Here is a 26731-nt window from a genome sequence, read left to right on the forward strand (position 1 = left end):
TGCACCAGGACCTAGTTGTTGAAAGGGTAAACTGGAATAAACTTTAATTGGGTTTACAAAATGAGAATTCTTACTGTATATTTTCTCTTTTTATATTCAGTTTGCATGGTTGACTTTACCAGTTTGTTCTAGTTCAGATAATTTAGACAACATTACCTTTGTTGAATTTTTTGTTTGCCAGCCAGCCTTAAGCATTTTAAGGCAACATTATTCTTACAGCTACAATACGAATATAATTACCGGAAAAAAAAACTCAGGAAAATAAATGCTTTTATGAAAATGGGATTAGAGGTTTGAAGATAAACTTTCTAGGAGAAATAATTTTACAATGGGATGGCTTTTTCTTTGTTTAGTTTTCTTTATGACTTCATTAGTTTATAAAACATTAATTGATAAAACTTAGAAAATGCTTCAGTGAACTTTATTATTTCAGTGAACATTTGTTATTTGATGTGAACTTTGTGCCTGTTTTGAAATTTACTAAACTCAAGGCATGTGTTCGGAAGAGTGTTTTTGAAGACGACCTCCCCTTCTTAGAATTCACTGGATCCATTGTGTATAGTTATGACGCTAGTGATTGCTCTTTCCTGTCAGAAGATATTTGGTAAGTGATTTGAATTTCCTGATTTCATTTGAATTTGGATCCTTAGAAGGTACTATTATGGTAATAATGTAATATTTGTGAATATACTGAGTTTTACAGTTGAGGTGTGTTCAGTAGATAATTATATCTATGTATAGACTCTCACCAAGTTTTACGTTTCAAATAAAAAATAGTCACTGAATTAATTTGTAATCTGTCAGTTTGTTCATGCATATGCCTTTCTATTACTTTAGACAGTTTTTTTAACTTTTTTAGTATATGTACTGCTGAAGTGAGCAGGACAGTTTTTTTAACTTTTAGTACTTAAGGTGTTATATATAGAGCTACTGAATATATTGTGTTTATTTTACCAATTTAGGGAAAAAATGCAAAAATTACTTAACCTTTAAATGCACCTTTATATTTCATTAAAAATATCAACATAGTAATATTGAATAGTGGCTGTGATTGGCTCTGTTGTGTTTAATTAGCAACAATTCTAACAAATGATCCTTAAAAAATGTTCTAACTAAACATTAGAGGCCAGGTACGGTGGCTCAGGCCTGTAATCCCAGCACTTTGGGAGGCCGAGGCGGGTGGGTCACGAGATCAGGAGATCGAGACCATCCCGGCTAACATGGTGAAACCCCGTCTCTACTAAAAATACAAAAAATTATCCAGGTGTGGTGGTGGGCGCCTGTAATCTCAGCTACTCAGGAGGCTGAAGCAGGAGAATTGCTTGAACCTGGGAGGCGGAGGTTGCAATGAGCCAAGATTGTGCCACTGCACTCCAGCCTGGGCGACAGAGTAAGACTCCGTCTCAAAAAAAAAAAAAAAAAAAAAAAAAAACAAGAAACAAACCCGCAAACCAACAAAAAACAGAAATGTCTGTTAGTATTTTTAAAGGTTGCCTTGTAAAATTAGGACTGCAATAATGCAATCCAAGGCTCTCAAAGCATAAAACAGAAGTAATAAGGAATTCATTCAGATCTTTTTTGAAGTTGTTATACCTGTCTTTTTCTTTTCTTTAAAAAAAGGGAAAAAATTTGTTACATATTGGGTTAAAAAAAGCAGAGGTGCTGGGCACAGTGGCTAATGCCTATAATCCCTACACTTTGGGAGGCCAAAGCAGGAGGATTGCTTGAGCCCAGGAGTTTGAGACCAGCCATAGTAAGACCCCATCTCTATAAAAAAAATTTAAAAATTATCCAGGTGTCTGTGGTCCTAGCTACTCAGGAGGCCTAGGTTTTGGGCCCAAGAGGTTGAGGCAGCCTTGATCACACCACTGCTCTCCAGCCTGGGCAACAGGGCAAGACCCTGTCTCAAACAGACAAACAAACAAAAGGCAGAGGTAAGTTAAGCTATTTATTAATGGTCTACTGGTGTAGATATAAGCTAGAAATAACATTCAAGTGTTTTTACTTCTATAGTTTATCTGGCCACTTTGGGATTCATTATACTGAATTAGTTTCACAGAGGAGGTAAAATCTGTTGTTTATGATTACATATTAACTCTACCATTTTACCTTCAGCATTGCTACAGTATGTCATTTCTGAAGGCAATAAGCAAAAGTGACTTGAAGAATTGTAGTTTTGATGACTTCTATGTATTTTATAAAAGGCAGGCAGAGTTTTTGTGTTTGCTTTCGCTTCCTCTGGATACCTTAAATTTTTGCTACCACAGATTTCCAACAATTTGATTATGATGTGCCCTTGTGTAATGTGGTTGGTGTTTATTTGGCTTGGAGTTCATTGAATTTTTTTGATCTGTGGACTTACACCTTTAATCAAATTTGAAAAATGTCTTCAGATCTTTTTTCCTCCTATCCTGTTATTCTTTTCACTTTCTGGGACTCTTAGTACACACGTTTGATTGCTTGATACTGTGTCGCAGGCCACTGAGGCTGTTTCCTTTTAGTCTTGTTTTCTTTCTTCCTTTTCTTCTTTCTGTGCTTCATTTTGAATAGCTTCAATAGTTTCGTTTCCTATGTCTTCAAGTTCACTTACATTTTTTTCTTCTGTAGTGTCTGGTCTGTTTATACCATTCTGTGAATTTCTTTTTTAGATACTACATTATTTTGTTTATCACTAGAAGTTCCATTTGGTTCTTTTTTTTTTTTTTCCATTTTAGCTCTCATTATTCGTGTTTCTTTTGAAATTCTTGAATATATTTAGCATATTTTTAATAGCTGTTTTAATGTACTTGTCTGTTAATTCCATTATTCTAGGATTTTTTTCTTTCTGTTGGATGATTTTTCTCCTGGTTTTGGGTCATATTTTCCTGTTTATTCTTACAGCTGTTAATTTTTTTTTCTTAGATTAGGCATTGTGATTTTTCTTTGCGGAATGTTAGATTTTATTGTTTTCCTTTAACGAAAGGAACTTTGTCAGACATCTAAGTTACTTGAAGATCAACTTTATGTTTTGAGGCTTGTTTTCTTTTTTTTTTCTTTTTTTTTTTTTTTTTTTTGAGACAGAGTCTCGCGCCCAGGCTGGAGTGCAGTGGCCGAATCTCAGCTCACTGCAAGCTCCGCCTCTTGGGTTTACGCCATTCTCCTGCCTCAGCCTCCCTAGTAGCTGGGACTACAGGCGCCCGCCAAAGAGGCTTGTTTTCAAGCTTGATCAGGGAAGGTCCACATTTGCCTTTAGTCTAAGGGTAATTTAGCCTTCTAATAAGATGTGACCCTTCTGGAGTCTTTGTTGATTGCCTCTGGTGATCAGCCATCTGTTCTCTGACTTTTCAGAGCTTTAATGCCTCTTACCTTTGTGTAAGTCCATCCTGAGAATCATTCAGCTTATGGTTGTTTGCCCGGCCCCATAGAGTTATGGTCTATGCATGCTTGTCTTCATATTCTGCAAAGACCAAAGGAGTCCCTTAGGAAGATTTCCGGAGCGCTCTTCCTGCCTAGCTTCCTCCTCTCCAGAACTCTACCCCGGGAGTTCCAGGTCCTTCAGCTTCCAGGGCTCTGAACTCTGTCTCCCCAGCTCAGTGCTCTTCTTGTGATTCTTTTCCCCATTCTGTTGTCTGCAATGGGTCCCAGGAAGAATGTGGGGGAACTGTAAGGTTCACCCTTCATTTCCCTTCCCTTGGAAGTCCTGTACTGCCTGTTGTCTAGTATCCGAAACAGTTGTTTTATATGTTTTGTCCAAGTTTAGATTTGTTTGTGGTAGGAGGGTGAGTCTGGCCTCCCTTGTTATAATGTTGGCCTGAAGCAGAAGTTGAGTTTCTTTTATTTTTTAAATATATTTTCAATTTTTAACAACTATTAAATAAGCAAGTATCAACAACAATAGATAACAATATAATAAATATGCATATTCCTCCCACTTTGTTTATCAAATCTTAATTTTCTTCAATTTTTTTTTTTTTAATAGGATCTTACTCTGTTGCTTGTGCTGGAGTGAAAGTGTTGTGATCTTGGTTCACTTCAACCTCCGCCTCTTGGGCTCAAGTAATCCTCCCACCTCAGCCTCCTGAGTAGCTGGGACTACAGGCATGCGCCACCACGCCCGGATAATTTTTATATGTATTTTTTTATGGAGATGGGTTTTTTGCCATGTTGCCCAGGCTGGTCTTGAATTCCTGGACTCAAGCAATCTGCCTGCCTTGGCCCCCCAAAGTGTTGGGATTACAGGTGCGAGCCACTACGCCTGGCCTGTTTTCTTCAGTTCTTTACCAAGAAATGAAACATTTAAATATAGCTGAAGCCCCATGTTTGTTCTTTCTGATTCTCCCCCTGTGCCCCTCTGAGGTAACGTCTATGAGTTTTGTGCATTTTTTTTTCCTTTTTAATAAAAACAGGGTCTTGCTCTGTTATCCAGGCTGAAGTGCGGTGGTGAGATCATACTCAATGCAGCCTCAACCTTATGGGCTCATGTGATCCTTTCGCCTCAGCCTCTCAAGTAGCTAGAACTACTGGTATGTGCTGCCATGCCTGGCTAATTTATTTATTTATATTTTTTAAAGACAGGATCTCACTATGTTGCCTAGGCTAGTTTTGAACTCCTGGCTTCAAGTGATCCTCCTGCCTTGGTCTCTCAAAGCACTGGGATTACAGGCATGAGCCACTGGCTGCTCACATGTTTTTTATGATAGTACTTAATAATTTTTTTATCTGAAAATATTATATAATGTTATTTTGCCCATTTAAAAACTTTAAAAAATGCTAACAAACTATGTACTCTATAACTTGTCTTTTTTACTCAACACTATGTTTTTGAGAATTTTTCTTGTTGATCTGTATAGTTACATTTTAACTGTTGTATCTTACAATGTTTCCTTATGCAACAGCTGGTTCAGTCCATTCTCTTGTTAATGGAAATTTAGTTTGTTTCTAAGTTTTGCCAGTAGGAACAGTGTTGCAATGCACATTCTTAAACATGTCTCTTTGTTTCTGAGGGTTTCATTTATTTGTGACAAAACTTGCGGGGTCATAGTGTTAATGCACCTTCAACTAGATATTGTCATTGTCAAAGTTTTCTTCCAAAAGGATTTTACCAATTTATACATTCCCCACTGATAGATATCCTCTTAACACTTGGTATTCTGAAACTTTAATTTTTACCAGTCAGATAGATGTGAAATCATGTAGACTTAATTTGCATTTCTTTGACTTCTAGTGAGAAGCAGTATCTTCACATTTTTTTTGGATTTTTAAAATTTATTTTTTATTTTTGTTTTTCTTGGAGACAGGGTCTTGCACTTTTACCCAGGCTGAAGTGCAGTGATGTGATCATAGCTCACGCTAACCTTGAACTCCTGGACTCAAGTGATCCTTCTGCCTCAGCTTCCTGAGTAGCTGGGACTACAGGTGTGTGCCACCACACCCAGTTAATTTTTAATTTTTTTTTTTTGTAGAGACATGCTGTGTTGCACAGGTTGGTCTTAAACTCCTAGTCTCAAGCAGTCCTCCTGCCTTGACCTCCCAAAGTGCTGGGATTACAGGGGTAAACCACCGTACCTGGCCATATCTTTTGGATTTATAGGTCATTTGGATTTTCTTTTGGGAATTACCTGTTCATATTTTTCTCTATTTTTCTGCTGAATAATTTGTCTTTTCTTACTTTTTTTTCAAGCAATTTTACATATTTTCTGGCTGTTCATTATCAGTCGTATGTACTGCAGATAACTTGTCTGTGATTGCCTTTTAATTTTTGAATTATGTCTTTAATTATACAGAAGTTTAAAATTTTAACATAATTAATTTACACGATTTTTCCCCCCTTAGCATGAGTCTATCAGATGGGGATGTCGTGGGATTTGACATGGAGTGGCCACCATTATACAATAAAGGGAAACTTGGCAAAGTTGCGCTAATTCAGTTGTGTGTTTCTGAGAGCAAATGTTACTTGTTCCACATTTCTTCCATGCCAGGTTGGTGTCTCTTCATTTCATTTTTTTATGGCTGATAATTGTAATATGTCAACTTTATCCCTATAAAGTTAAGTTCTTTTATTAGCTGGCCATTCTCTCATTATCTTAAATTTATTTAAGTATTTATGTTCTACCTGATTCACTCGCATTCCTTGTTTTATTTAATTTTCACAACATACCTGTGAGGCATTGACATTTTTTCTGTTTTAGAGAAGAGAAAACTGAAATTTTAAGGGGCTAACTGACCAGAATATATACTGCTATTGCTAGCAGGAGTGGCATTGAAACTGATTATTTTTTCTTGTCATTTATCAATCAGGACCATTTGCTTTAGTTAAGACATACTCAAGGTGAATATGTTTCTCAATTTAAGATTACTGTTAAATACACATTGAAACATAAACCTGGTATGTATAAGAAGTAGGACATAAATCCATCATACTTGACAGAACTTACAGAAATAACAAGAAAATGTTACAGTTTTTCCCCAGGGATTAAAAATGTTGCTTGAAAATAAAGCAATTAAAAAGGCAGGTGTAGGAATTGAAGGAGATCAGTGGAAACTTCTACGTGACTTTGATATCAAATTGAAGAATTTTGTGGAGTTGACAGATGTTGCCAATAAAAAGGTAAAATCAACATATATATAATTTTCATAATGAAGATAATTTTGTGTTGCACAGAATGTACTTTTTATCTGAATGTTAGAGTTTTTGAAAAAATAGTTTAAGTTATATAATGTTTTTGTAGCAATAAAAAAGTTCCAAGTGAATGTTCTATAATGAAAACCTTTAGTTTAGTTTTTTTTTTTTTTAATTTTTGTTTCATGATCAGGGGTACATGTGCATGTTTGTTACATAGGTAAACTTGTGTCATGGGGGTTTATTGTACAGGTTATCACCTAGGTATTAAACCTAGTACCCATTAGTTATTTTTCCTGATTCTCTTCCTCCCTTCTCCCACCCTCCACCTCCCACAGTGTGTGTTGTTCCCCTCTATGTGTCCATGTGTTCTTATCATTTAGATCCCACTTATAAGTGAGAACATACGGTATTTGCTTTTCCATTCCTGCATAAGTTTGCTAAGGATAATGGCCTCCAGTGCCATCCATGTCCCTGCAAAGAACATGATCTTGTTTTTTTCTTTTTTAATGGCTGCATACTATTCCATACTATTCCATGGTGCATATGTACCACAATTTTTTTTTTTTTTTTTTTTTAATGCAGTCTATCATTGATGGGCATCTGGGCTGATTCCATGTCTTTGCTATCGTAAATAGTGCTGCAGTGAACATATGCTTGCATATGTCTTTATAACAGAATAATTTACATTCCTTTTGGTGTATACCCAGTAGTGGGATTGCTGGGGTAAATGGTGTTTCTTTCTTTAGGTCTTTGAGGAATTGCTACACAGCCTTCCACAATGGAAAACCTTTAGTTCTAATCCACTGTCTTGCCATACAGTTTCTTTTTTTTTTTTTTTTTTTTTTTCCTGAGATGGAGTTTCGCTCTTGTTGCCCAGTCTGGAGTGCAATGGTGTGATCTCAGCTCACTGCAACCTCCACCTCCTGGGTTTAAGTGATTCTCCTGCCTCAGCCTCCTGAGTAGCTGGGGTTACAGGCATGCGCCACCACGCCCGGCTAATTTTGTGTTTTTAGTAGAGATGGGAGTTCTCCATGTTGTTCAGGCTGATCTTGAACTCCTGACCTCAGGTCATCTGCCTGCCTTGGCCTCCCAAAGTGCTGAGATTACAGGCGTGAGCCACCACACCTGGCCGGCATACAGTTTCTTTCTTTCTTTTTTTTTTTGAGACACAGTCTTGCTCTGTCTCCCGAGCTGGAGTGCAGTGGTGCAATCTTGGCTCCCTGAAACCTTTGCCTCCTGGGTTCAAGTGATTCTCCTGCCTCAGCCCCACAAGTAGCTGGGACTACAGGCGTGCCACCACACCCAGCTAATTTTTTGTATTTTTTTTAGTAGAGGCGGGGTTTCACCGTGTTAGCCAGGATGGTCTTGATCTCCTGACCATGTGATCCACCTGCCTCGGCCTCCCAAAGTGCTGAGATTTCATACAGTTTATTTAAGCAAGCCTTCTCCTTCCCTTCCTCCCAGTTCTTGGTACTCTTTCACATTCATGTATTTGCAAATGTAAAATTGTGTTTTAGGTGTATATTTTTAATACATTTATACCAGTAACTTAAAAAAATTTTTTTTTTTATTTAAGGGAGAGCATAATGGAGCTCTTGTGATACAGTGCTCTTAGTGGAAGTTTGGCTATCAGTTCCATCACCTATATTTCACATATTTTATTAATGAAGTCATTAAATTAAATTCTCATATTTAGCCAACTATTCATTTGGCTGGGAGGTAGAAAGACTACTAACCAGCTTTTTTTTCATGAACAGTACTTTTAAAGTCCAAGAATTTTAATACCTACATTAGGGAAATTCTAGAATTAAATTCTTACAATGTGGACTGCATATGAGGCTTTTAGTGACAGGGAATTGGTTGAAGGCTATCTGTGGGTTGTATTTTGGTATAACATTTCCTAATTTTATTTGTGGTATGCTCATTTGATGTCTTTTGTTAATACCTGAAAACAGGAACTGATTTTTACTGTGTTGCTTTTTCATCATTTCTAGTTGAAATGTACAGAGACCTGGAGCCTCAGTGGTCTGGTTAAACACCTCTTAGGTAAACAGCTTCTGAAAGACAAGTCTATCCGCTGTAGCAATTGGAGTAAATTTCCTCTCACTGAGGACCAGAAACTGTATGCAGCCACTGATGCTTATGTACGTGCTTAAAGATCTTTAGAAATTGTGATGTGTTTTAAAAACATTATTATAAATGACTTTAGAAAAATTTTATTGTAGTAGTGGCAGAAACTCTACCAAAATATTTTATATCAATTTGGCATTGAAAAATGCTTAGGAAGACATTTAGTGAAACTGTTCATTCTCGATATTAGTTAGCAAGTACCAATCAACAGATTGTTCAATGCTAGTTATTTTCATTGTCATGAAGCCAAATTAATGTCTAATTTGTATGTAAAAAAAAATGTGAACTTGCTGAAAACATGAAAGGCTAAGAAACCCAGGCTGAGCAAGCACAAATAGTACTGATGATGGATTTGATATATAAACAATTCAGAATGAAAATAATTATAGTACAGTTTCTATTTTGAAACTGGCCTTATTTCCTATATTTATACATAAAATGTGGTGAAATTTTAGAAAAATTGCCTCCAAATTTAGCTTGTTGCTGCCATTAGATATATTTTTATATTTGCATGTTTGTATGTAGTGAAATCTGGGCTTATCTTTATATCTAGCAATATTGTGTATTTTTTAAGAAATGTATTTTATTCCACAGTGAATTTGTTTTCTCCTAATTCATGCTGTCATTTGTAGATGAATATTTTATGGTTTTTCCTTTGCATCTATCAAAGGAATGGAAACTCCTTTGAATTGTAACCAGCAACAATTCACTTTTGTTAGGAGCATTGGATAATTTTCCTTTAAAAGATATCCCCAAACTTGTTGAGAGTTCTGTAGCATTTTTATTCATGAAAAATCAATGTGACTTGATTGTTCTTGTTAACAGGACTTAGAAGGAGGACTCTTCATATACTGACTAACATTCTCAGCTGATTTACGTAGGATTTCTCTCACTAGATTGCATTTTGTTAGATTCCGTTATAGGTTATTTTATTTGGATATTGTGTGTAATATTGAGTGTGAAAAAGTGAAAAATTTTTAAGGCTTAGGCAGCTTACTTTCTCAATTTTCACAATTGGTATGATTATTAAATGACATATTGATATTTGTGTCACATAATAGGTTGAATTCCATGTTTGGGTGCTTTGCGAATCATTCTCTTCGATTTTTCTGAAGATGGGACTTACTGTTTTATTTCGGTGATCTTTAGGGTACTTTTTAAATTTTTCTGTTTTTTTATAGGCTGGTTTTATTATTTACCGAAATTTAGAAATTTTGGATGATGCTGTGCAAAGGTTTGCTATAAATAAAGGTATGTTAAGATCCATAAATAAAATGTGAATTCACTCATTTTGTGAGGTTTATCTCCAAAAAGGCAATATTCACATATTTGCAAAGCATTTAGTGCTATAACTTCTTGAATGTGTGAGCATTCCTGACATTAGGGTGGGATCCATCAGGGCCCAAGATTAGTGACATTAGGGTGGGCCCATCAGGGCCCAAGATTAGTGTTTCATCTTTGTTACTTGTGGCAAAGCAGCCCTTACTTCTTTTACTTTGTAGCATTGCTATGTATTTGGCTTCTAGAGTTGGGGCTTTGTGGCTTTCATAATAGCAGTGACACAACCAGCTTTCTCCCAGTCTGGAGATGATACGTCCTTGCTATAAGTATTTGAAATACTTTCTATATAATACTTTAAAACATATGAGATGGCTTATCCCCAAGATGTAGCTAATAAACACTAAATGAGAAAGTAGGTAAAGATATATTTATTCATTTATTAAATATTGTATGAGCATTTTACAGTGCTTTCTAACATACTGGTTTACGTTTCTAACTTTTTTCTGTGATTTTTCTCTAAAAATAATGGACATGTCATCCAAACTCAGTGCTGTGTTTAGAGGTCTTGATAGGCCAGTGAGAGCAGAAGGAGCCACATAGTGGAGTGGGTGAGCCCAGGCTTTTTGTTGCACAGACCAATGTGAATCCCAGCCGTGTGACCTGGGATGTACCTGTTTCTCCAAGTGTGGAATGTGGATACTAGCATAATGTCTGTTTTATAGAATAATTGTGAACACTTAAAGGGACAAACTATTCAAAACGTCTGTATTGATATAAAGTTATTACTATTCTTGTAGTTTCCTTTTGGAGATTGTAAATGATTGTGTTTGTTAAGATGTTAATTAAATTAGACCATTTTGCTAAATACTCTTAAAAATATGGCATGACTGCCTCATATAAAATGATATGATATTCTTTATAATTGTCATTGAGAAGGGATTCAGAGCCTCTGTGGGTGGCAGGTCCTTCTTTATATGTTAAGGTAGAAGAGTCTTTATTCTTACTTCCCCTCGCTGGAGAGCCACTTCTGATGAATGCCTGCTGGTTCTCTGTAGTCAGAGGTCTTGTGGCTGTAACTTAGAGTCAGCCTCCATATCCCTGGGTTCTGCATCTGTGGGTTCAGCCAACCACAGATTGAGAACATTCCAGCCAAAAAAAAAAAAAATAATTCACAGTTTAAAAAAGGAAAAGTTGAATTTACTGCATGGAGTACCACACTGAATCCATATGAATGAAGTGATGTGTAGGCATTGTATAAGGTATTATAAGAAATCTGGAGATGATTTAAAGTATACAGGACAATGTGTATAGGTTATATGCAAATACTGCAGCATTTTATATAAGAGACTTGATCATCTATGGATTTGATATCAGTGGTGGGGAGGTTCCTGGAACCAATCCCTCAAGGATACAGAGGAATGACTGTATGTTAATTAACTGAGGTAGGTGATAGGTTTTTTAAGCTGATTAGGGAAACAGTATGTAAGAACTTATTTAACTCATAATAAAACTACAATTTAACAGAGGAGATTTATGAATTTTTGGCTTTATGGTTTGTGGAATTGCATGTAGGTTACATGTACAATTTTGTTACATGTGCAATTTTGATGAAAATGCTTCCAAGGAATGTTTACTATATTTTTCACTAAAGTAATACATATTAATAACACAGTACTGGAAGTCCTGGTATCTGTGTACCTGTCATTGTAATGTGACATTATTTGACCTTCACTTTTTTTCCCTTTATTGCATTATATGTGTGAGTATATTGTGACATCTTGACTCAGATTCCAGTGAGTTGTATTAGGTTGGTGCAAAAACAGTTGTGGTTTTGGTAATTTTTAATGGCAAAAACCACAATTACTTTTGCACCAACATAATAACCAAGAATACCATCTTTTTGCCTGCCTTTCTCCCTCCCTTCCTTTCTGTTATTCAGCCAGAAGTATCAGCATCACTATTCTCTAATTTTCTTCATGTACATATGGATGATATTTTCAAATGACCACTTTTCTCTTTCACTTTTTATTATTAGACTGTTTTTTTCTTCTTGTTAAAGGATAAAAAGATTAGAACATAAAAGAATGTTTACACATTGTTTCCCCATTGACTTATTCCCAAGATGGTAGCTAATAAACACCAAATGATATAGTAGTTAAAGATATATTTACTCATTTATTAAATATTGTTGAGCATTTTACGATATGGGAATACATTAGTGAACAAGCCAGGCATAGTCTGTTTCCTGAGGGGCCTACAGTTTTATTGGGGATATAGATGAGTGAAAAAAGCAATTTCAGGGAGATGAGTCTTACGTCAGTAGTTAGCACACCAAGAGGCATCTGACACATATTGGGGTAAATATTATAAAATATTTCCTGGAGAAAGTGCAGGTAAAAGCCAGACCTGAAACCTGAGCAAGAGTTAGCTAAGGCCGGGCGCAGTGGCTCATGCCTGTAATCCTAGCACTTCAGGAGGCCAAGGTGGGTAGATCACCTGAGGTCAGGAGTTCGAGACCAGCCTGACCAAAATGGTCAAACACCATCTCTACTAAAAATACAAAAAATCAGCTGGATGTGGTAATGGGCGCCTGTAATCCCAGCTACTTGGGAGGTTGAGGCAGGAGAATTGCTTTAATCTGGGAGGCGGAGGTTGTAGTGAGCCAAGATTGCACCATTGCACTCCAGCCTGCATGACGAGTGAGACTCTGTCTCAAAAGAAAAAAAAAAAAAGTTAGCTACCTGAAGAGTATGGGAAAGAATGGGTACAGGAAATTACAGGTGCCAAGTTTCAGAGGTAAGAGAAATTATGGTGTCTATAGGTAATTGAAAGTAGTTCAGTTTAGTGAACATTGAATAGGACTGGGCGGATGAAGGCGAAGCAGAAAAAGGAAAGCAGATGGGCCACGGTAAGGAGTTTATATCTCCTCCCAAGAGCAATCGAAGTGACTGAGGGTTTTAAACACAGCAATGAATTACATTAAAGAAAAAACAAGAACTTGGGCTCTAGAATAAAAAACGAATGGTACAAGGAAGGCAGGAGTCACAGGAGGAATATCTTTTGGGAGGCTGTGACAATAATCCAAGTGAGAGGTAATGGCAACTTGAATCGGTTAATTGTATTGAGAATGGAGAGAAGTTAACAGATTCAAAATTCATTTTTTTTTTTCTTTTTTTGAGTCTTGCTCTGTCACCCAGGCTGGATGTGATCTTGGCTTACCGCATCTTCTACCTCCTGGGTTCAAGCGATTCTCCTGCCTCAGCCTCCTGAGTTAACTGGGATTACAGGCACCTGCTACCACACCCAGCTAATTTTTATATGTTTAGTGGAGATGGGGTTTCGCCATGTTGGCCAGGCTGGTCTTGAACTCCTGGTCTCAAGTCCTCTGCCCGACTCAGCCTCCCAAAGTGCTGGAATTATAGGCGTGAGCTACCACACCTGACCTCAAAATACATTTAATAGAGCAAGCACTGAGCCACTATGCCCCGTCTCAAAATACATTTAATAAACTAACGGAATTTGAGGTAATGATGAAAGACACATGTCAAGGATCATTCCTGTGTTGTTGGCATAAGCAACGGGGATGAAAAGCATTGAGGAAGAGCAAGATTTTGGGATGCATTGTCACACAGTTGATTTTAGGTATATTAAGGGAGAAAGACCTGTAAGATAGCAAAGTGGAGGTGGTGCAAGAATTAGTTGTGTTGGCTGTAGCACAGAGGACAGCTTGAGTTATGAGAGTTTGGACTGAGAATCCTGAGGAACTCTTAGTGTTGAACATTTGTGTGGAGGAGGGGACACCGAAGGAGTTGCCATAGACATCGAGGAAATTAGGAGGTGTGGTGTGCAGAAAGCCAAGTGAAGAACATGTTTTAAGTAGGAGGATGCTATCAACTGTTTTAAATTATGCTGAACGTTTGAGAAACTGAGGACTTATAATTCATCATTAGATTTGGCAATGCGCCGATCATTTGTAATCTTTTAAACAATAGCTTTGCTATACTGGGTAGCAAAGGAATGTTTTGAGGGGTGGTCATTTGGAGCATATGCTATTCAAACAGAGAAGAGTCTACAGGCTTTGGTAACATGAAGGTCCTATAACCATCGCAAGAGAATGAGGTAGGAGGAAATCATATTAACGTGAATAGAGGAGTAAGTTAGATCTAAGGAATGTGGAAACAGAGACAGGTTCTCATTATGTTGCCCAGCCTGGCTCAGACTCATGGCCTCAAGCGATCCTCCTGCCTCAGCCTCCTGAATACCTGGGGTTTCAGGCCACTGCGTCTGGCTTGAAAACAACATTTTCTTAGAAGCTTGTTTTAGTTGTTTTAGAAATAACTAAGGCATGTGTAAACAACTGTTCTTCTAGAAGCTTAGTTTGGAAAGGGAACGTTTATTGATTCATATAACACTTATTTGTTGGGTGCTTATGTGTCAGGCACTGTTAGAGTTGCTCAGGAAAATTTACAAGCCAAATGAACCACACCCCTTCATTTCTTTTGGGTGAAGTGAGGGAGCCCTGTGGTTATCTGAAGGAAGAGCATAGCTGGATTAGAGGGAAGAAAGTGCAAAACCTCCTAGGGTGATTGGCTGGCTTGTTTGGAGGAACAGTGCATATAACTGAATGAAATGACTGAGGGTAAGAGTGGCAGGAAATGAGGCTAGAAAAGGAACTTGGGCCACATCACGTAGGGCCTTGTAGGCTGTGAATCTGACTTCATTTCTTATTAATGAAAATAAATACGATGATGGGTGATGGGAAACCCATAGAGGGTTTGGAGCAGAATAATTATATAATTAAAATTTTATTTTAGAAAGATTTTTCTGGTTGTTGTAAAAGGAAAAATGTTTAGCCCCAGGGCATTTTGGCAGAGAGTTTGGAGGCTATTATAATAGCCCAGGCAATAGACAATAATTGTTTGGATTAGACTGGTAGCAATAGAGGTGATGAGAAGTGGTAGCTTCTGTAGATATTTGGAAGATATATGTGAGGGATTTGCTGATGAATTCCCTGTAAGGGGTGAGGTGTGAAGATTGATAGAATGTTAAGATATTTTGGTCAGATCATCTGATGAATGGAAAGGTCAGTTATAGTGGACAGATTATGAGAAGAACAGGTTTGGGTGAGAAAACTTTAGATTTCAGTGTTGGATATCCTAAGTTTTAGATGATCATTGATATCCAAGAGAATATCTTATTTGGAAATATGATCCCAAAGTTCAAGGTTGAGGTTGGAGATGTAATTCAGATCCGATGGTAGTTAAAGCAGTGAGACTGAATGGGATAAAATAGGAAGTGAATGAAATAAAGAATAGACGTGATATTGACCTCAAAGGCACACCAGCATTTAGAGGTTGGGAAGATGAGGAGAGAGCAGCAAAGAGGACTGGGAGGACCGCTAATGAAGGAGAGAAGTACAGGAGGTGTTTAGTTCTGAAGCCACCTGAAGAAAATGTTTTAAATAGGAAGAAGTTGTCAATTGCTTTAAATCATTTGGAGAAGTTGAGTAAGATGAGAGTCTAGAATTAAGTTAGGTTCGATGGTGTGGAGGCCATCAATAATCTTTTCTTTTCTTTTTTTTTTTTTTTGAGACAGAGTCTTGCTCATTCGCCCATGCTGGAGTGCAGTGGCGCAATCTCGGCTCGCTGCCAGCTCCGCCTCTTGGGTTCACGCCGTTCTCCTGCCTCAGCCTCCCGAGTAGCTGGGACTACAGGCGACTGCCACCACACCTGGCTAATTTTTTTGTATTTTTAGGAGAGACAGGGTTTCACCGTGTTAGCCAGGATGCTCTAGATCTCTTGACCTCGTGATCCACCCGCCTTGGCCTCCTAAGTGCTGGGATTACAGGCGTGAGCCACCACGCCCGGCCCATCAGTAACCTTTTCAAAAGCAGCTTTGCTCTACTGATTTGGGTGAAAACTTAGTTGGAGTTGGGTTGAGAGGAAATGGGAGCAGAAAATTTGAGAGAGTGAGTATAGACAACTCTTTCAAGGAATTTTGCTATAAATGGGAGTAGAGATCTGAAGACTGAATAGCAAATTGAAAAGTGGGAAGATGAGGTAATTCTCTTATTATTTCATTTTTTCTTAGTGAAATAAGAGATGAAGTTGTTCTCACAGGTGTTGGAGGTTCACAAAGAAAGGAAGATGTTTGAAATAGTCATTTTGAGAGTGGGAAACAGAAGAATTAACAGGGCTGAGAGTGCTTTTGAAATCTGTGTCCTGAGTTTAAAATAACTTGTGTCATCATCGATGTGCTTTATTTTCAACTATATTCAGCTGCTTGAGTGTAGGCATCAGGTAGGTAGAAAAAAAAAAGTGGGTTTTATTAAGAGTAGAGGTTTTGCCAGGTAATTACCATGGAGGGAGGGAAGAGCAAAGGAGTTGAGAGTCTATAGATACAAAGGAATGATTACTGTATTGTGGGTAAGAGAGAAATGGAAGGCTCAGTGGGGAGTGGGAGTAGGGAGGGTGATAGGTAAGGAAAAGGTGATAAGATCAATGCATTTGGTTCTACAAGTGTCAGAGTATTGTTGGGGAAAGCATGCTGGAAGGAAAGATAGGTAGGCTGGTGTTCTCAGGGTGGAAGGCTTGCAGTTGAAGTCTGGAAGTGGTGATTTTATTGGCAATTATAAGGTCAACAGTGTGACTATGGAATTGAGTGGCTAAGGTCTGTTGAAGAAAAGATTGTCGGAAATGCAGGGGTCAACGAACTGGCCTGTGGATGTTGAAATCGTTGGTGGTTATCACAGAAATAGTAGTGGAGGAAAAGTCAGTTAATGAATCAGGTGTTAAGACCTCCAAGGGATGAAAGGATGCAGTTTGGAGATGACAAGATAACTGTAGTAATCACAAATAGCAGGTTATGTAGCTCTATCTCATAGGCTTCAGAGGAGATGGGCTTTTGAAGGACAAGAGAAATGATGATGAATAAATTCTAAGCAGGGGAAGTGTTTGGTAAAGTGGGGCAGGCTTTGTGCTGTTGATGGCAAATGATGTACCAGGCAGGATGAAGTTGAGAATTTGGAAGACGATCACTGATTAGAAAGGCTTACATTTTATTTTGGCCGGGGTGGTAGCTCATGCCTGTAATCCCAGCACTTTGGAAGGCCAAGGTGGGCAGATCACTTGAGGCCAGAAGTTGGAGACCAGCCTGGCCACCATGGCGAAACACTGTCTCTACTAGAAATACAAAAAAAAAAAAAAAAAAAAAAAATTAGCTGGGCATGGTGGCACATGCCTGTAGTCCCAGCTACTCCGGGGGCTAGGGAATGAGAATCACTTGAAGCCGGGAGGTGGAGGTTGCAGTGAGCCGAGATCGCGCCGCTGCACTCCAGCCTGGGCGACAGAGTGAGACTCTGTCTCAAAAAAAAAAAGGAAGGGCTTGCATTTTATTTTGGTGATGACTGGGAATAAAGGCATGAGGGATGACTGTTGGAGAAGGCTGTGCTTACTAAACAGTATTATTAAGTAGCAGCATACATGGTGTTATACTGACTTCTGATTTTGCAATAGTACAGACGGGTTCAGATTCTCATTTCCACCTTCTCCTTCTGCCTAGGCCAATAACTGCTGGGTTATAATACATATGGCTGCAGATCATTTGGAATTTACTTTAAATTGAAACAGTAAAAATTTGAAAGAGAGGGAAAGCAACTGAGGCAATTTGGGGATTGAATAAGAAGGTCTTTTTGTTGGAATTCATTTAAAGAAAGCAAATGAAAATTTGAGCCCAAATATTATTTAATGAAGTGGCTAAATGAATATCTCTGCTTTGTGGTTTGAAAATTAATATTGATTTTTTTTTTTTTTTTTCCCCTAGAGGAAGAAATCCTACTTAGCGACATGAACAAACAGTTGACTTCAATCTCTGAGGAAGTGATGGATCTGGCTAAGCATCTTCCTGATGCTTTCAGTAAATTGGAAAACCCACAGAGGTTAAATATTACCATTTTTTTTTAATTTAAATCAATTCTGTTTATTTTTTATTACATTTTCCTATATGTGAAGAATACTATTCATTAAGGTTGACTCATAGAAATTTGCTTAAATACCCACACACAGACTAATGCATAAATTTGAGAAATATCTTTCCAGTTGTTAAATAGTGAATCCAAAGGTTTAAGCCTTTTCTGTCTGCTTTGTAGGATGTTTTATGAAACAAAGGAATAGAAATTGTATTCATATTATACATTTTGAAATTATGTCTATATTATATTTTTTGTGAAAGCAAAATAAGTATACATTAAGGAAAATATTTAAGATTCAAAGTTGTCATTTTCTTTCTGTTAATGAGTATCTTTCATTTGATAACATTTATGGTTTGGTCACTTGAAATCTATAGTGACCAAAAGCAACTTCATACTTAGTAGCCTCATTTTCTGTTATTATCTGATTATTACTTAAGAATTCTACTTAATTAATAGATTATTAGAACAAAAGACATTGCAATTTTAGAGATTCTTTTATAGCTAAAGCACTAGGTAACTTAAAAAAGTTAGATCACATGTTATACAGATTAATAGATCTTGGAATACAGGTGCTGTGTCTTTTTGGAATCAGACCTTGTCCTGGCCTTAATTGCAGGATGACTTCCTTATTAAATCTCTAAAAGCAGGAATGCTCTGGAACAATGAACAATTAGAATGTGGTAATGTAATTTTGGGCCAAAAAATACTTTGTAGAAATGTGAAGCTCTTACTTGAAACAGAAAGAATTCTGACTCTGAAAAAGTGCAGTTAATGTATGTTTTTCTGGATAAGATTTGTGGTAGATTTTGATTGAGATTTAAAACCATGATATATAAATTTAGCTTTTTTGTCAAAGTAATTTGTCCCCCTAGAATTTGTTTTGGTAATTTTTTTTTCTTTTTCTTTCTTTCTTGTTTTTTTTTTTTTTTGAGATGGAGTCTCGCTCTGTCGCCCAGGCTGGAGTGCAGTGGCGCGCAATCTCAGCTCACTGCAACCTCCGCCTCCCAGGTTCACACCATTCTCCTGCCTCAGCCTCCTGAGTAGCTGGGACTACAGGTACCCGCCACCATGCCTGGCTGATTTTTTTCTATTTTTAGTAGAGACAGGAGTTTCACCGTGTTAGCCAGGATGGTCTCGATTTCCTGACCTCACAATCCACCCGCTTCGGCCTCCCAAAGTGCTGGGATTACAGGTGTGAGCCACCGCGCCTGGCCCTGTTTTGGTAATTTTTAATGCAACTTGGAGAATTTCTGAAAGATGTAACTTTTTTTTTTTTTTGAGATGGAGTCTTGCTCTGTTGCCAAGGCTGGAGTGCAGTGGCGCAATCTCGGCTCACTGCAAGCTCTGCCTCCCGGGTTCACACCATTCTCCTGCCTCAGCTTCCCGAGTAGCTGGGACTACAGGCACCCGCCACCATGCCCGGCTATTTTTTTTATTTTTAGTAGAGATGGGGTTTCACCATGTTAGCCAGGATGGTCTCGATCTCCTCACCTCATGATCTGCCCGCCTCCGCCTCCCAAAGTGCTGGGATTATAGGCATGAGCCACCACGCCCGGCCTGAAAGATGTAACTTTCAAATGGGGAAGGATACTAGTAAAGCCATTTCTTACTCATTTATACATTTTTCCCTCCATGAAATTAGAGCAGTCACCTTTTACATGACTTTTACATGCATTTCAGATTTTTGTACTAGCAATTAAAATATCTACTGGATGTAAATCACATATGCTTAATGCTTTGCTTCATAATATCTGTTGAAGTCAAATAAAATATAGAGACAGATTTTTAAATTGAAAATGTTTTATTTGGGAAGCAAGAATTAAATTTGGGGCATATACACAGACTGGGTGGTCTTTGGTATCTCTGAACAACAAAGAGAAGTTTGGAGGTTATATAAAAAGGAAAATGTTACATATTGTTTTTCCAGAAAGTTCTTTGGCACTAGTAAATTTTGGTGAGTTGGAAGCTCTGAATTGGTTAGTGACTGTGGTGCGTAAAACTAGTCTTAGAGTTTCAGCAGGTTGTTTCAGTATCTGTTAGATAAAACTGGTTTTAGGTTATAATAGGCAGTTTCAGCAGGTAGGCTCCCAGAAAATTATATTCTTAAAGTAATGTTATGTACCTTGATTGCTTTTTTCCCCTTGGCCCTTGACTCTGATTTAGTTGGGTATGACAAGAATTATCAATTTATATAATTATTTTTTACATATTGATGCTAAATAGGTTTTCTTAAAACTTGGGAATGGGAAATACTGGGTCTTGTGAAGTTTTAGTGTGAAAACAATAACTAGTCTCTTAATTCATGTTCTTTGTAACAAGTCTACAGTAATATCTAATGTATCTAGATGACACCTCAGAACCTGGAGAGAACGAAAAAGACCTCTGAGCAGTCAAAATAATGCTATAAGCATGTATTCCAGCTTACTTTCTGCATTTCCAGTGGAGTGCATGAGGCCACGTTTTGTTTGACAAGCTTGGGGACTGAGTTAAAGTGAAAATGGTGTAAATAACTAATGATACGCACATGACAGTAGGTGGAAGTGACAGCTGACAATCTGTGAAAGAGTGAACAAAACTATAAAAATTAGAACTAAGAACTCTTAAAATAGAATGGTTTGAAGTTTGTTACAGAAGGGAGCAGCTTTATGCTTCAGTGGACTCTGAAGGTATTGGCAGTGTATAGTACTGCTTAGTCACTGATTTAAATTCAGTGTATATCTCTTCTATTGCTGTCATGTACTTGACATTCTCCTAGGTGCTAAGGCTGTCTGCAGGCTAGTAATATGCATAATAACAATCCTGAAGAAGAAGGAAAAGTACACTGTGCCTTACTGAAGAAGGCAGGACAGCCTTCGTATTTGTTAGAGTAAATATTAGTTATCTTACATAACGCATGTTATATTCCCTGATGTCAGGGCCTGATAAATGAGCCCTTACACTCTTGATAGTCAATCTGTGCCACTGTTGCTGTTTTGTATGTGACACCATTTCCTCTCCATGTAACAATTAAACTGTATCACATACCTGTTCCTACTAAATTATTTGCATGTAATTTTAACATTTGAGTGGCTGTATATAAGGCTAAAAGTTCTTTATAAGATTTATAGAATTTTAGAATGTTTAAATTAGATAACATTAGTACGTTTTTAGTTTTTGAATTTAATTTTGCTCTTGATTTTGTTGGTGTTAATGTAGACTTTGTCTACTTAAGCTTGAGCCCAACTTTGGAGTGGTGTTTTCAGTGATGGAAGTAACTGGAAATAACTCATGAAACCACTTAGTACTTTTGATAGTTTATTCCCATGAAGGATCAAGTTTTTACTTGAGTCATTAGTATAAAATTTTAAAAGTCATGTCAGATTTTATTAAGCATTGATATTAAATATATAAATATTAGAAGACCTAAACAAAATCACTAATTAGAGAGTAAAACATGTCCCTGCCTATCATATTCCCTTCACTTCCAAGAATTTCTGCTTTTATGAAGTACTTTAATAAGCTCTACAACAAATAGACAAGATGTTGTGCCTCATTTTACACTCTAGCAGTGGTTTTCCATTCCAGCTAACTAGGTTGGGTTATAATATAGTCATTTAAACTTACTTAGTTAAAATGTTATACATTAGCAGCTGCAATTAAGGAGCTAAGAAATTGAGCTCATATTTATTTATATGCATCTTATCCATATTTTCTCACTTGTTATATTTGCCTACTGATGGGAAATTGATTTTTTCTGTTCCAAAAATGTAGAGTTTTGAGATTTTTGGAGATGCAAAACAGCATCATTTTCAAATTAGAGCACAAACACTCTTACTTGTTCCAGTTGGGACTAGTAATTGATCAGTGAAGTGAAAAAATTAGGCAAAACGGGATCATCAAAATTTTCTTTCTTTTTTGAGATGGAATATTGCTCTTGTTGCCCAGGCTGGAGTGCAGTGGCACTATCTCAGTTCACTGGGACCTCTGGCTACGGGATTCAAGTGGTTCTCCTGCCTCAGCCTCCTGAGTAGTTGAGATTACAGGCACGTGCCACCACGTCCGGCTAATTTTTGTTTTTTTAGTAGAGACAGGGTTTTGTCATGTTGGCCAGACTGGTCTTGAACTCCTGACCTCAAGTGATTCACCCGCCTCAGCCTCCCAAAGTGCTGGGATTACAGGCATGAGCCACTGCGCCCGCCCCAAATTTTCTTTTAACTTAAAATGTTAATGTTTGTTTGTTCCCAATCTTTTTGTATATGTCAAGGCTTTTTCATTATATACAGGCCAGCTCTTTGGAGTTCTGCATGGTGTTTCTTGTTTAAACCACACCTATAATGTACCATCTACAATTTCCAATTCTTTAAGACAGAGTGAAAAATTAAGACACTTGAAGTAATCTTAGTGTAGAGTCCTAGGCATTATGATTTTCCTTGAGACTTTTAGGGTTCTTTTATCACAGTTTATCAAACACCTTTCTTTTTTTTAACAAAAAAGAAATTTACAGAATCTTTCTATGTATTCAACTTAGAATTTAATGAAATAGGGTGGTTTTTTTTTTTTTGGTGATCATGTATCATCAACTTACTTTACATTTAATTAAATTAATCAAATTAATCAACAAAAAAACCTATAGTTGGCATAAACAAATTTGGGATCAAGCACTACTGACTCTTAGTAAACATACAAATCAACTGTTGGTGCAGAAGTGCCTCGATGCTAGAGAGTAGCCTGCAAGCTGTAATTATATGTAGGCATTAGGGAATGAAGAACAGCCTTAATACTATTGATCTTTTAAGTGAAGGTCAACTTAGAAAGCTTTTACTTATTAAAATGCTTCACAATTTGTCCTTATAGTTAATGCAATTAAAGTTCAATTAATCTTTCTATTTTTTTTAGAGTTTCTATCTTACTAAAGGATATTTCAGAAAATCTATATTCACTGAGGAAGATGATAATTGGGTCTACTAACATTGAGACTGAACTGAGGCCCAGCAATAATTTAAACTTATTATCCTTTGAAGATTCAACTACTGGGGGAGTACAACAGAAACAAATTGGAGAACATAAAATTTTTATTAATGTTGAAGATGAAACATGGGACCCAACACTTGATCATTTAGCTAAACATGATGGAGAAGATGTACTTGGAAATAAAGTAGAACGAAAAGAAGATGGATTTGAAGACGGAGTAGAAGACAATAAATTGAAAGAGAATATGGAAAGAGCTTGTTTGATGTCGTTAGATATTACAGAACATGAACTCCAAATTTTGGAAGAGCAGGCTCAGAAAGAATATTTTAGTGATATTGCTTATAAATCTACTGAGGTACTAAATAAATAGGAAGCACATTTTTAGTTATTAGTAGGGTCTGGCTGACTTTATTCCTGTAAAGGGGCAGATAGTAAATATTTTAGGCTTTGTGGGACATTCAGTCTCTATTGCAGTTATTCAGTTCTGCTATTGTAGTGTGAAAGCAGCCACAGACAAATGTAAACAATTGTGCCTGTCTGTGTTTCAATGAAACTTGATCTACAAAAACAGATAGCGGGCCACATTTGGCTTGTGAGCCATAGTTTGCTGATCCTGACCTAGTATGATGGGCAGCATTGTGTAGTCGAAAGATTTTATAGTGTCAACAGACATTTGTAGTAGTTCACTATTTTATAATTTCGTATGCTTTTTTCATAATATCTCTGCTTTTTGTGGATTCTCTTCATATCTACTAGTGTTTACTCTTCTGACTTTGATTTTTGGGGGTGTATTTTATTTCTTTATACAGAATTTTTTTCTTTTTTCTTTCTTTTTTTGAGACAGGGTCTTGCTCTGTCACCCCAGCTGGAGTGCAGTGGTGCGATCTTGGCTCCCTGCAGCCTTCAACTCCTGGGCTTAAGCGATCCTCTCACCTCAGCCTCCCTAGTAGCCGGAAACACAGACCTGGGCCACTAAACTCAGCTGATTTTTGTAATTTTTTGTAGAGATGGGGTTTCGCTCTGTTGCCCAGACCGGTCTCCAACTCCTGGACTCAAGTGATCCACCTTCCTTGACCTCCCAAAGTGTTGGGATTATAAGTGTGGGTCACTGTGCCTGGTCCAGAATTTCTTTACTTGCTCATGTAAGAGGGTTTCTAATAAACTCCTGATGCTTTTGCTTGACACTATAGTTTTACTGTCATCTCAGAGTCAGATTTTTTTTCCCTTAACTTCTTCATTAAATTAATTTCTTACTTGTTTTTCATTAGTTTACAAAATTACTTAAGTTGCCTGTATTCCCTGAAATTTTATATTTTATTTCACGATAAATAAGTTTTTTAAAAAATTAGATTTGAGGCCAGGCGCAGTGGCTCACGCCTGTAATCCCAGCACTTTGGAAGGCCAAGGTGGGCGGATCACAAGGTCAGGAGCTCGAGACCATCCTGGCTCGCACGGTGAAACCCTGTCTACTAAAAATCCAAAAAAATTAGCTGGGCGTGGTAGTGGGCACCTGTAGCCCCAGCTACTCGAGAGGCTGAGGGAGGAGAATGGTGTGAACCCAAGAGGCGGAGCTTGCAGTGAGCTGAGATCGCACCACTGCACCCCAGCCTGGGCGAAAGAGCAAGACTCCGTCTCAGAAAAAAAAAGGTTAGATTTGACCATTTAATTAGAGTTATTTCACCATCATTTTTCTAATGGCAACAATAATTTTAGTATTTGAGCAATTATCTATATTTTGGTAACTATTAGTAATCACTTCTATCAGTATATACATGCATTTCATTTTAAAACAATTTTCAAAATATTCTCATACCAACCATTCCTAAAGGATGTTCCCCTTCTGGGAAATATCAGTTTTTGCTAACATCGGCATTTCCCTTTGATTTTCTAGGAAATTTTATTAGGTATACACTTTAAGTGATATGTTTCATATAGTATTATAGAACTACCAGGATTTCATGATTTTTTTTTTTTTTTTTTTTGAGATGGAATCTAGCTCTGTCACCCAAGCTGGAGTGTGGTGGCACAATCTCAGCTCACTGAAACCTCCGCCTCCCTGATTCAAGTGATTCTCCTACCTCAGCCTCCCAAGTAGCTGGGATTACAGGTACCCGCCACACACCTGGCTAATTTTTGTATTTTTAGTAGAGACCTGGTTTCACCATGTTGGCCATGCTGATCTCGAACTCCTGACCTCAAGTGATCCGCCTGCCTTGGCCTCCCAAAGTGCTGGGATTACAGGTGTGAGTCACTGCACCTGGCCTTGGATTTCGTGATTTGACTGACATCTTTTACACCAATTATTGCCATTTTTTATTGGGTACCAATTATTAGTATTGTTTTCTTTATTCATTAAATAAGAAGTAAAAGAACTTTTAAAAAAAAAAGAACTTTTTTTTCCTAGTAAAAAGCTTATTTTCAATTTTTTTTATTGCTTACATTTTGCAGGTTAATGAAGACTGTACTTCTTTTTCCTACTTCCTGTTTAAATACTTGGCATTTTTTGAGGGTTTTCTTTCTATGGATTTTTGTGGGGGAATCCCATCTTGTTGGACGCTTAGTTCCTGGAGATTGCCAAATTATTGAAAAGTTTCCTCATACCCAAACATTGGCAATAGACTGAATAAATAACATCTCTGACACTATTTTTCAATGATATAGAGAATGCTATTTGTAAAATACTGATTTATTTAAAGATATTACAATCATAGTAGTTTTTTGCAATCTTTTTTAAATCAGTGGATGTCAAAGAACTATTGTTCTTTGTACGACATTTTTCAACGTTGTGAAGAGTTCTTACACTCAAAAACTTTGGGAGACACAGTTTGACATTGTTTAACCTGAGTTGAACTTGTCATTTTGTATTCTTGTTTAGAGCAGGGATTTTATTTTGTCTCTTTATCTAACTTTGCATTCCTAACTGTATTACTTTCTTTCTCTTTGGTTGTCTGTTTCTTTGTTCATTCTTCTATCCCTTTTTTATCTATCATATGAACATGTAAATATATATTATATATCCATTAGGGAAGAGGAAGTTGTCTAAAGATATCTAGTACATAGGCGCTTTATTCTGCAGAAAGAGGATATGAAGTCAATTATATTGGAAATTAATGCCTAATACTTTTTTTTAAAGCATTTATCTCCTACTAATAATGAAAACGATACATCCTATGTAATTGAGAGTGATGAAGATTTAGAAATGGAGATGCTTAAGGTATGTTTACAATTACAAAAACATTACTTCAAGTTCTTTCCAAAGCACATTTAATTAAGTAAAATATTAACTATTTCTAAACCAGGTTCCACCACAATAAAATTGCTAGTAATTACGTAACATTAGATTTCACATATTCCAATTCATGTTTCTTTTACGTAGTCTATGAATAATGGGTTAGAGGTAATATACTAATTTTAAATGTGCTTTTCTTGTTCCTTCTTGTTTTTTATTTTGAAATAGGGTCTCACTCTGTCACCCAGGCTGGAGTGCAGTTGCGCCATCTCAGCTCACTGCAACCTTCACCTCCTGGGCTCAAGTGATCCTTCTGCATAAGCCTCCCGAGTAGCTGGGATTACGGGTGTGCACCATCATGCCTGGATAATTTTTATATTTTTAGTAGAGACAGGGTTTCAACATGTTATCCATGCTGGTCTCGAACTCCTGACCTCAAGTGATCCACCCGCCTTGGCCTCCCAAAGTGCTGGGATTATAGGTGTGAGCCACCGCACCTGGCCTTGGATTTCATGATTTGACTGCCATCTTTTACACCAATTATTACCATTTTTTTTTGGGTACTAATTAT

At 37.2% G+C, this 26731-nt stretch overlaps 1 protein-coding gene across 5 annotated transcripts in view; it reads left to right on the forward strand.

Annotated features, from left to right (window-relative positions):
* WRN (WRN RecQ like helicase) overlaps positions 1-26731 on the forward strand; it is a 140799-nt gene that overhangs the window by 24925 nt on the left and 89143 nt on the right. For all 5 annotated transcript variants that reach the window (XM_030938104.1, XM_030938105.1, XM_010370865.2 and 2 more), the window contains exons 3-10: positions 492-604; positions 5812-5957; positions 6438-6586; positions 8596-8745; positions 9913-9982; positions 17834-17948; positions 22857-23286; positions 26065-26145. In XM_030938104.1, coding sequence (XP_030793964.1) covers positions 492-604; positions 5812-5957; positions 6438-6586; positions 8596-8745; positions 9913-9982; positions 17834-17948; positions 22857-23286; positions 26065-26145 — 1254 coding nt within the window. The remainder of the gene's footprint in view (positions 1-491; positions 605-5811; positions 5958-6437; positions 6587-8595; positions 8746-9912; positions 9983-17833; positions 17949-22856; positions 23287-26064; positions 26146-26731) is intronic.

Source organism: Rhinopithecus roxellana, chromosome 9 (assembly GCF_007565055.1).
Source record: "Rhinopithecus roxellana isolate Shanxi Qingling chromosome 9, ASM756505v1, whole genome shotgun sequence".
In the NCBI taxonomy this organism is placed as follows: Eukaryota; Metazoa; Chordata; class Mammalia; order Primates; family Cercopithecidae; genus Rhinopithecus; species Rhinopithecus roxellana.